This window comes from Phyllobates terribilis, unplaced genomic scaffold, assembly GCF_046119375.1.
Source record: "Phyllobates terribilis strain yellow unplaced genomic scaffold, ASM4611937v1 Scaffold_7__3_contigs__length_470593459, whole genome shotgun sequence".
Classification (NCBI taxonomy): Eukaryota; Metazoa; Chordata; class Amphibia; order Anura; family Dendrobatidae; genus Phyllobates; species Phyllobates terribilis.
In genome coordinates, this window is record NW_027362767.1 from 8,249,606 (window position 1) to 8,260,790 (window position 11,185).

Below are 11,185 nucleotides of genomic sequence, written 5' to 3' on the forward strand. Positions count from 1 at the left end.
GTGTAGGTGGAGGCTGTCGGCGCAGTGTAGGTGGAGGCTGTCGGCGCAGTGTAGGTGGAGGCTGTCGGCGCAGTGTAGGTGGAGGCTGTCGGCGCAGTGTAGGTGGAGGCTGTCGGTGCAGTGTAGGTGGAGGCTGTCGGTGCAGTGTAGGTGGAGGCTGTCGGTGCAGTGTAGGTGGAGGCTGTCGGTGCAGTGTAGGTGGAGGCTGTCGGTGCAGTGTAGGCTGTCGGTGCAGTGTAGGTGGAGGCGCCGCGAGGCTGACGGCGCAGTGTAGATGAAGGCTCCGCGAGGCTGACGGCGCAGTGTAGATGGAGGCTCCGCGAGGCTGACGGCGCAGTGTAGATGGAGGCTCCGCGAGGCTGACGGCGCAGTGTAGATGGAGGCTCCGCGAGGCTGACGGCGCAGTGTAGATGGAGGCTCCGCGAGGCTGACGGCGCAGTGTAGATGGAGGCTCTGTGAGGCTGACTGTGCAGTGTACATGGATGCTCTGTGAGGCTGACGGCGCAGTGTAGATATAGGCTGACGGCGCAGTGTAGATGGAGGCTGACGGCGCAGTGTAGATGGAGGCTGACGGCGCAGTGTAGATGGAGGCTGACGGCGCAGTGTAGATGGAGGCTGACGGCGCAGTGTAGATGGAGGCTCCGCGAGGCTGACGGCGCAGTGTAGATGGAGGCTCCGCGAGGCTGACGGCGCAGTGTAGATGGAGGCTCCGCGAAGCTGACGGCGCAGTGTAGATGGAGGCTCCGCGAGGCTGACGGCGCAGCGTAGATGGAGGCTCCGCGAGGCTGACGGCGCAGTGTAGATGGAGGCTCCGTGAGGCTGACGGCGCAGTGTAGATGGAGGCTGTGAGGCTGACGGCGCAGTGTAGATGGAGGCTCTGTGAGGCTGACGTTGCAGTGTAGATGGAGGCTCTGAGGCTGACGGCGCAGTGTAGATGGAGGCTCTGTGAGGCTGACGGCGCAGTGTAGATGGAGGCTCTGTGAGGCTGACGGCGCAGTGTAGATGGAGGCTCTGTGAGGCTGACGGCGCAGTGTAGATGGAGGCTCTGTGAGGCTGACGGCGCAGTGTAGATGGAGGCTCTGTGAGGCTGACGGCGCAGTGTAGATGGAGGCTCTGTGAGGCTGACGGCGCAGTGTAGATGGAGGCTCTGTGAGGCTGACGGCGCAGTGTAGATGGAGGCTGACGGCGAAGTGTAGATGGAGGCTGACGGCGAAGTGTAGATGGAGGCTGACGGTGCAGTGTAGATGGAGGCTGACGGTGCAGTGTAGATGGAGGCTGACGGTGCAGTGTAGATGGAGGCTGACGGTGCAGTGTAGATGGAGGCTGACGGTGCAGTGTAGATGGAGGCTGACGGTGCAGTGTAGATGGAGGCTGACGGCGCAGTGCAGATGGAGGCTGACGGCGCAGTGTAGATGGAGGCTCCGCGAGGCTGACGGCGCAGTGTAGATGGAGGCTCCGCGAGGCTGACGGCGCAGTGTAGATGGAGGCTCCGCGAGGCTGACGGCGCAGTGTAGATGGAGGCTCCGCGAGGCTGACGGCGCAGTGTAGATGGAGGCTCCGCGAGGCTGACGGCGCAGTGTAGATGGAGGCTCCGCGAGGCTGACGGCGCACTGTAGATGGAGGCTCCGCGAGGCTGTCGGTGCAGTGTAGGTGGAGGCTCTGTGAGGCTGACGGTGCCTTGTAGATGGAGGCTGACGGCGCAGTGTAGATGGAGGCTGTCGGCGCAGTGTAGGTGGTGGCTGTCGGTGCAGTGTAGGTGGAGGCTGTCGGTGCAGTGTAGGTGGAGGCTGTCGGTGCAGTGTAGGTGGAGGCTCTGTGAGGCTGACGGTGCAGTGTAGATGGAGGCTGACGGTGCAGTGTAGATGGAGGCTGTCGGTGCAGTGTAGGTGGAGGCTGTCGGTGCAGTGTAGGTGGAGGCTGTCGGTGCAGTGTAGGTGGAGGCTGTCGGTGCAGTGTAGGTGGAGGCTGTCGGTGCAGTGTAGGTGGAGGCTGTCGGTGCAGTGTAGGTGGAGGCTGTCGGTGCAGTGTAGGTGGAGGCTGTCGGTGCAGTGTAGGTGGAGGCTCTGTGAGGCTGACGGTGCAGTGTAGATGGAGGCTGACAGTGCAGTGTAGATGGAGGCTGTCGGTGCAGTGTAGGTGGAGGCTGACGGTGCAGTGTAGGTGGAGGCTGTCGGTGCAGTGTAGGTGGAGGCTGTCGGTGCAGTGTAGGTGGAGGCTCCGCGAGGCTGACGGCGCAGTGTAGATGGAGGCTCCGCGAGGCTGACGGCGCAGTGTAGATGGAGGCTCCGCGAGGCTGACGGCGCAGTGTAGATGGAGGCTCCGCGAGGCTGACGGCGCAGTGTAGATGGAGGCTCCGCGAGGCTGACTGTGCAGTGTAGATGGAGGCTCTGTGAGGCTGACGGCGCAGTGTAGATGGAGGCTTTGTGAGGCTGACGGCGCAGTGTAGATGGAGGCTCTGTGAGGCTGAAGGTGCAGTGTAGATGGAGGCTGATGGTGCAGTGTAGATGGAGGCTGACGGTGCAGTGTAGATGGAGGCTGACGGCGCAGTGTAGATGGAGGCTGACGGCGCAGTGTAGATGGAGGCTGACGGCGCAGTGTAGATGGAGGCTGACGGCGCAGTGCAGATGGAGGCTGACGGCGCAGTGTAGATGGAGGCTCCGCGAGGCTGACGGCGCAGTGTAGATGGAGGCTGACGGCGCAGTGTAGATGGAGGCTGACGGCGCAGTGTAGATGGAGGCTGACGGCGCAGTGCAGATGGAGGCTGACGGCGCAGTGTAGATGGAGGCTCCGCGAGGCTGACGGCGCAGTGTAGATGGAGGCTCCGCGAGGCTGACGGCGCAGTGTAGATGGAGGCTCCGCGAGGCTGACGGCGCAGTGTAGATGGAGGCTCCGCGAGGCTGACGGCGCAGTGTAGATGGAGGCTCCGCGAGGCTGACGGCGCAGTGTAGATGGAGGCTCCGCGAGGCTGTCGGTACAGTGTAGGTGGAGGCTCTGTGGGGCTGACGGTTCAGTGTAGATGGAGGCTGTCGGCGCAGTGTAGGTGGAGGCTGTCGGAACAGTGTAGGTGGAGGCTGTCGGCGCAGTGTAGGTGGAGGCTGTCGGTGCAGTGTAGGTGGAGGCTGTCGGTGCAGTGTAGGTGGAGGCTGTCGGTGCAGTGTAGATGGAGGCTCTGTGAGGCTGACGGTGCAGTGTAGATGGAGGCTGACGGTGCAGTGTAGATGGAGGCTGTCGGTGCAGTGTAGGTGGAGGCTGTCGGTGCAGTGTAGGTGGAGGCTGTCGGTGCAGTGTAGGTGGAGGCTGTCGGTGCAGTGTAGGTGGAGGCTGTCGGTGCAGTGTAGGCTGTCGGTGCAGTGTAGGTGGAGGCGCCGCGAGGCTGACGGCGCAGTGTAGATGAAGGCTCCGCGAGGCTGACGGCGCAGTGTAGATGGAGGCTCCGCGAGGCTGACGGCGCAGTGTAGATGGAGGCTCCGCGAGGCTGACGGCGCAGTGTAGATGGAGGCTCCGCGAGGCTGACGGCGCAGTGTAGATGGAGGCTCCGCGAGGCTGACGGCGCAGTGTAGATGGAGGCTCCGCGAGGCTGACGGCGCAGTGTAGATGGAGGCTCCGCGAGGCTGACGGCGCAGTGTAGATGGAGGCTCTGTGAGGCTGACTGTGCAGTGTACATGGAGGCTCTGTGAGGCTGACTGTGCAGTGTAGATGGAGGCTCTGTGAGGCTGACGGCGCAGTGTAGATAGAGGCTCTGTGAGGCTGACGGCGCAGTGTAGATATAGGCTGACGGCGCAGTGTAGATATAGGCTGACGGCGCAGTGTAGATGGAGGCTGTGAGGCTGACGGCGCAGTGTAGATGGAGGCTCTGTGAGGCTGACGTTGCAGTGTAGATGGAGGCTCTGAGGCTGACGGCGCAGTGTAGATGGAGGCTCTGTGAGGCTGACGGCGCAGTGTAGATGGAGGCTCTGTGAGGCTGACGGCGCAGTGTAGATGGAGGCTCTGTGAGGCTGACGGCGCAGTGTAGATGGAGGCTCTGTGAGGCTGACGGCGCAGTGTAGATGGAGGCTCTGTGAGGCTGACTGTGCAGTGTAGGTGGAGGCTCTGTGAGGCTGATGGCGCAGTGTAGATGGAGGCTTTGTGAGGCTGACGGCGCAGTGTAGATGGAGGCTCTGTGAGGCTGACTGTGCAGTGTAGATGGAGGCTCTGAGGCTGACGGTGCAGTGTAGATGGAGGCTCTGTGAGGCTGACGGCGCAGTGTAGATGGAGGCTCTGTGAGGCTGACGGCGCAGTGTAGATGGAGGCTCTGTGAGGCTGACGGCGCAGTGTAGATGGAGGCTCTGTGAGGCTGACGGCGCAGTGTAGATGGAGGCTCTGTGAGGCTGATGGCGCAGTGTAGATGGAGGCTCTGTGAGGCTGACGGCGCAGTGTAGATGGAGGCTGGCGGCGCAGTGTAGATGGAGGCTGACGGCGCAGTGTAGATGGAGGCTGACGGCGCAGTGCAGATGGAGGCTGACGGCGCAGTGTAGATGGAGGCTCCGCGAGGCTGACGGCGCAGTGTAGATGGAGGCTCCGCGAGGCTGACGGCGCAGTGTAGATGGAGGCTCCGCAAGGCTGTCGGTGCAGTGTAGGTGGAGGCTCTGTGAGGGTGACGGTTCAGTGTAGATGGAGGCTGACGGTGCCTTGTAGATGGAGGCTGACGGCGCAGTGTAGATGGAGGCTGACGGCGCAGTGTAGATGGAGGCTGACGGCGCAGTGTAGATGGAGGCTGTCGGTGCAGTGTAGGTGGAGGCTCTGTGAGGCTGACGGTGCAGTGTAGATGAAGGCTGACGGTGCAGTGTAGATGAAGGCTGACGGTGCAGTGTAGATGGAGGCTGACGGTGCAGTGTAGGTGGAGGCTGACGGTGCAGTGTAGGTGGAGGCTGTCGGTGCAGTGTAGGTGGAGGCTGTCGGTGCAGTGTAGGTGGAGGCTGTCGGTGCAGTGTAGGTGGAGGCTGTGAGGCTGACGGTGCAGTGTAGATGGAGGCTGACGGTGCAGTGTAGATGGAGGCTGACGGTGCAGTGTAGATGGAGGCTGACGGTGCAGTGTAGGTGGAGGCTGACGGTGCAGTGTAGGTGGAGGCTGACGGTGCAGTGTAGGTGGAGGCTGACGGTGCAGTGTAGGTGGAGGCTGTCGGTGCAGTGTAGGTGGAGGCGCCGTGAGGCTGACGGCGCAGTGTAGATGGAGGTTCTGCGAGGCTGACGGCGCAGTGTAGATGGAGGCTGACGGCGAAGTGTAGATGGAGGCTGACGGCGCAATGTAGATGGAGGCTCCGCGAGGCTGACGGCGCAGTGTAGATGGAGGCTCCGCGAGGCTGACGGCGCAGTGTAGATGGAGGCTCCGCGAGGCTGTCGGTGCAGTGTAGGTGGAGGCTCTGTGAGGCTGTCGGTGCAGTGTAGATGGAGGCTGTCGGTGCAGTGTTGATGGAGGCTGTCGGTGCAGTGTAGGTGGAGGCTGTCGGTGCAGTGTAGGTGGAGGCTCTGTGAGGCTGACGGTGCAGTGTAGATGAAGGCTGACGGTGCAGTGTAGATGGAGGCTGACGGTGCAGTGTAGGCTGTCGGTGCAGTGTAGGTGGAGGCTGTCGGTGCAGTGTAGGTGGAGGCTGTCGGTGCAGTGTAGGTGGAGGCTCTGTGAGGCTGACGGTGCAGTGTAGATGGAGGCTGACGGTGCAGTGTAGGTGGAGGCTGACGGTGCAGTGTAGGTGGAGGCTGACGGTGCAGTGTAGGTGGAGGCTGACGGTGCAGTGTAGGTGGAGGCTGTCGGTGCAGTGTAGGTGGAGGCTGTCGGTGCAGTGTAGGTGGAGGCTGTCGGTGCAGTGTAGGTGGAGGCTGTCGGTGCAGTGTAGGTGGAGGCTCCGCGAGGCTGACGGCGCAGTGTAGATGGAGGCTCCGCGAGGCTGACGGCGCAGTGTAGATGGAGGCTCCGCGAGGCTGACGGCGCAGTGTAGATGGAGGCTCCGCGAGGCTGACGGCGCAGTGTAGATGGAGGCTCTGTGAGGCTGACTGTGCAGTGTACATGGAGGCTCTGTGAGGCTGACTGTGCAGTGTAGATGGAGGCTCTGTGAGGCTGACGGCGCAGTGTAGATAGAGGCTCTGTGAGGCTGACGGCGCAGTGTAGATATAGGCTGACGGCGCAGTGTAGATGGAGGCTGACGGCGCAGTGTAGATGGAGGCTGACGGCGCAGCGTAGATGGAGGCTCTGTGAGGCTGACGGCGCAGTGTAGATGGAGGCTGTGAGGCTGACGGCGCAGTGTAGATGGAGGCTCTGTGAGGCTGACGTTGCAGTGTAGATGGAGGCTCTGAGGCTGACGGCGCAGTGTAGATGGAGGCTCTGTGAGGCTGACGGCGCAGTGTAGATGGAGGCTCTGTGAGGCTGACGGCGCAGTGTAGATGGAGGCTCTGTGAGGCTGACGGCGCAGTGTAGATGGAGGCTCTGTGAGGCTGACGGCGCAGTGTAGATGGAGGCTCTGTGAGGCTGACTGTGCAGTGTAGGTGGAGGCTCTGTGAGGCTGATGGCGCAGTGTAGATGGAGGCTTTGTGAGGCTGACGGCGCAGTGTAGATGGAGGCTCTGTGAGGCTGACTGTGCAGTGTAGATGGAGGCTCTGAGGCTGACGGCGCAGTGTAGATGGAGGCTCTGTGAGGCTGACGGCGCAGTGTAGATGGAGGCTCTGTGAGGCTGACGGCGCAGTGTAGATGGAGGCTCTGTGAGGCTGACGGCGCAGTGTAGATGGAGGCTCTGTGAGGCTGACGGCGCAGTGTAGATGGAGGCTGACGGCGCAGTGTAGATGGAGGCTGACGGCGCAGTGTAGATGGAGGCTGACGGCGCAGTGTAGATGGAGGCTGACGGCGCAGTGCAGATGGAGGCTGACGGCGCAGTGTAGATGGAGGCTCCGCGAGGCTGACGGCGCAGTGTAGATGGAGGCTCCGCAAGGCTGTCGGTGCAGTGTAGGTGGAGGCTCTGTGAGGGTGACGGTTCAGTGTAGATGGAGGCTGACGGTGCCTTGTAGATGGAGGCTGACGGCGCAGTGTAGATGGAGGCTGACGGCGCAGTGTAGATGGAGGCTGACGGCGCAGTGTAGATGGAGGCTGTCGGTGCAGTGTAGGTGGAGGCTCTGTGAGGCTGACGGTGCAGTGTAGATGAAGGCTGACGGTGCAGTGTAGATGAAGGCTGACGGCGCAGTGTAGATGGAGGTTCTGCGAGGCTGACGGCGCAGTGTAGATGGAGGCTGACGGCGAAGTGTAGATGGAGGCTGACGGCGCAATGTAGATGGAGGCTCCGCGAGGCTGACGGCGCAGTGTAGATGGAGGCTCCGCGAGGCTGACGGCGCAGTGTAGATGGAGGCTCCGCGAGGCTGTCGGTGCAGTGTAGGTGGAGGCTCTGTGAGGCTGTCGGTGCAGTGTAGATGGAGGCTGTCGGTGCAGTGTAGATGGAGGCTGTCGGTGCAGTGTAGGTGGAGGCTGTCGGTGCAGTGTAGGTGGAGGCTCTGTGAGGCTGACGGTGCAGTGTAGATGAAGGCTGACGGTGCAGTGTAGATGGAGGCTGACGGTGCAGTGTAGGCTGTCGGTGCAGTGTAGGTGGAGGCTGTCGGTGCAGTGTAGGTGGAGGCTGTCGGTGCAGTGTAGGTGGAGGCTCTGTGAGGCTGACGGTGCAGTGTAGATGGAGGCTGACGGTGCAGTGTAGGTGGAGGCTGACGGTGCAGTGTAGGTGGAGGCTGACGGTGCAGTGTAGGTGGAGGCTGACGGTGCAGTGTAGGTGGAGGCTGACGGTGCAGTGTAGGTGGAGGCTGTCGGTGCAGTGTAGGTGGAGGCTGTCGGTGCAGTGTAGGTGGAGGCTGTCGGTGCAGTGTAGGTGGAGGCTGTCGGTGCAGTGTAGGTGGAGGCTCCGCGAGGCTGACGGCGCAGTGTAGATGGAGGCTCCGCGAGGCTGACGGCGCAGTGTAGATGGAGGCTCCGCGAGGCTGACGGCGCAGTGTAGATGGAGGCTCCGCGAGGCTGACGGCGCAGTGTAGATGGAGGCTCTGTGAGGCTGACTGTGCAGTGTACATGGAGGCTCTGTGAGGCTGACTGTGCAGTGTAGATGGAGGCTCTGTGAGGCTGACGGCGCAGTGTAGATAGAGGCTCTGTGAGGCTGACGGCGCAGTGTAGATATAGGCTGACGGCGCAGTGTAGATGGAGGCTGACGGCGCAGTGTAGATGGAGGCTGACGGCGCAGCGTAGATGGAGGCTCTGTGAGGCTGACGGCGCAGTGTAGATGGAGGCTGTGAGGCTGACGGCGCAGTGTAGATGGAGGCTCTGTGAGGCTGACGTTGCAGTGTAGATGGAGGCTCTGAGGCTGACGGCGCAGTGTAGATGGAGGCTCTGTGAGGCTGACGGCGCAGTGTAGATGGAGGCTCTGTGAGGCTGACGGCGCAGTGTAGATGGAGGCTCTGTGAGGCTGACGGCGCAGTGTAGATGGAGGCTCTGTGAGGCTGACGGCGCAGTGTAGATGGAGGCTCTGTGAGGCTGACTGTGCAGTGTAGGTGGAGGCTCTGTGAGGCTGATGGCGCAGTGTAGATGGAGGCTTTGTGAGGCTGACGGCGCAGTGTAGATGGAGGCTCTGTGAGGCTGACTGTGCAGTGTAGATGGAGGCTCTGAGGCTGACGGCGCAGTGTAGATGGAGGCTCTGTGAGGCTGACGGCGCAGTGTAGATGGAGGCTCTGTGAGGCTGACGGCGCAGTGTAGATGGAGGCTCTGTGAGGCTGACGGCGCAGTGTAGATGGAGGCTCTGTGAGGCTGACGGCGCAGTGTAGATGGAGGCTGACGGCGCAGTGTAGATGGAGGCTGACGGCGCAGTGTAGATGGAGGCTGACGGCGCAGTGTAGATGGAGGCTGACGGCGCAGTGCAGATGGAGGCTGACGGCGCAGTGTAGATGGAGGCTCCGCGAGGCTGACGGCGCAGTGTAGATGGAGGCTCCGCAAGGCTGTCGGTGCAGTGTAGGTGGAGGCTCTGTGAGGGTGACGGTTCAGTGTAGATGGAGGCTGACGGTGCCTTGTAGATGGAGGCTGACGGCGCAGTGTAGATGGAGGCTGACGGCGCAGTGTAGATGGAGGCTGACGGCGCAGTGTAGATGGAGGCTGTCGGTGCAGTGTAGGTGGAGGCTCTGTGAGGCTGACGGTGCAGTGTAGATGAAGGCTGACGGTGCAGTGTAGATGAAGGCTGACGGTGCAGTGTAGATGGAGGCTGACGGTGCAGTGTAGGTGGAGGCTGACGGTGCAGTGTAGGTGGAGGCTGTCGGTGCAGTGTAGGTGGAGGCGCCGTGAGGCTGACGGCGCAGTGTAGATGGAGGTTCTGCGAGGCTGACGGCGCAGTGTAGATGGAGGCTGACGGCGAAGTGTAGATGGAGGCTGACGGCGCAATGTAGATGGAGGCTCCGCGAGGCTGACGGCGCAGTGTAGATGGAGGCTCCGCGAGGCTGACGGCGCAGTGTAGATGGAGGCTCCGCGAGGCTGTCGGTGCAGTGTAGGTGGAGGCTCTGTGAGGCTGACGGTGCAGTGTAGATGTAGGCTGTCGGTGCAGTGTAGGTGGAGGCTGTCGGTGCAGTGTAGGTGGAGGCTGTCGGTGCAGTGTAGGTGGAGGCTCTGTGAGGCTGACGGTGCAGTGTAGATGGAGGCTGACGGTGCAGTGTAGATGGAGGCTGACGGTGCAGTGTAGGTGGAGGCTGACGGTGCAGTGTAGGTGGAGGCTGACGGTGCAGTGTAGGTGGAGGCTGACGGTGCAGTGTAGGTGGAGGCTGACGGTGCAGTGTAGGTGGAGGCTGTCGGTGCAGTGTAGGTGGAGGCTGTCGGTGCAGTGTAGGTGGAGGCGCCGTGAGGCTGACGGCGCAGTGTAGATGAAGGCTCCGCGAGGCTGACGGCGCAGTGTAGATGGAGGCTCCGCGAGGCTGACGGCGCAGTGTAGATGGAGGCTGACGGCGCAGTGTAGATGGAGGCTCTGTGAGGCTGACGGCGCAGTGTAGATGGAGGCTTTGTGAGGCTGACGGCGCAGTGTAGATGGAGGCTCCGCGAGGCTGACGGCGCAGTGTAGATGGAGGCTGACGGCGCAGTGTAGATGGAGGCTCTGTGAGGCTGACGGCGCAGTGTAGATGGAGGCTTTGTGAGGCTGACGGCGCAGTGTAGATGGAGGCTCTGTGAGGCTGACGGCGCAGTGTAGATGGAGGCTCTGTGAGGCTGAAGGTGTAGTGCGGATGGAGGCTGACGGCGCAGTGCGGATGGAGGCTGACGGCGCAGTGCGGATGGAGGCTGACGGCGCAGTGCGGATGGAGGCTGACGGCGCAGTGCAGATGGAGGCTGACGGCGCAGTGCGGATGGAGGTTCTGCGAGGCTGACGGCGCAGTGTAGATGGAGGCTCTCCGCTCGCCCTTGCTCCTCCCTTCTGTACAGATTGTTGCTGTCAGACGTCTCCATGGTTTTCCTGACCCCTCCTCTCCAGATATCTGACCAATCACATCTCCGGCCTCGAGCGCTTTCCCGTTAGCTTTAAGACTCAGTTTGGGGGCGGCTGCTTCCGCCACATCGTGCTGGCTCTGCACTGGGGCGGCCACTATGGCGCCATCGGCATCAGTCGCCGGGAAGATCTCATGTACAAGCCTCTCCAGCACAGGACTCTGAATGATCTGATGGTAGACTTCCAGGATGCGTATGCTCGCTGCTGGCACATGCTCAAGAAGATAAAGATTGGTCCCTACGTGTCACATGACCCCCACAGCGTGGAGCAGATAGACTGGAAGCACTCGGTGCTGGACGTGCAGGAGCTGGGCGCAGAGGGGCTGCGGCGGGAGCTGGAGCGGCACAGCAGGGAGATGAGACTCAGGGTAATGATGGCAGACAGGCGCGCTCGTCCGGCAGGGCCCGGCCTTTTCCCATCTACTTATGTCTCTTTCTTCATAGATAATTAAGGGTCCCCCTTCACCTCCAAAAGAGCGAAGAAGGGAAGTCACCCCGTCCCCGCAGAGAGGACAGGCGAGCCCACAACGCAGGGAGCGGCCGGAGCGACGGTAAGGGGCTGCCTTTCCTTCCACAGATCGTTAATGGGTGGTGGTGAGATTGTGCGGATGCTCGCTGATCATGCCCCGTACACAGAGCTGCTGCCAGTACCAGATCCTGGCACTAGAGGTGCCGGCA

The 11,185-nt window shown here is 62.1% G+C and overlaps 1 protein-coding gene across 4 annotated transcripts in view; it reads left to right on the forward strand.

The window, feature by feature from the left end:
• Positions 1-11,185, forward strand: part of VASH1 (vasohibin 1) — a 166,097-nt gene that overhangs the window by 154,142 nt on the left and 770 nt on the right. For all 4 annotated transcript variants that reach the window (XM_073638107.1, XM_073638104.1, XM_073638103.1 and 1 more), the window contains 2 exons: positions 10,494-10,875; positions 10,952-11,058. In XM_073638107.1, coding sequence (XP_073494208.1) covers positions 10,494-10,875; positions 10,952-11,058 — 489 coding nt within the window. The remainder of the gene's footprint in view (positions 1-10,493; positions 10,876-10,951; positions 11,059-11,185) is intronic.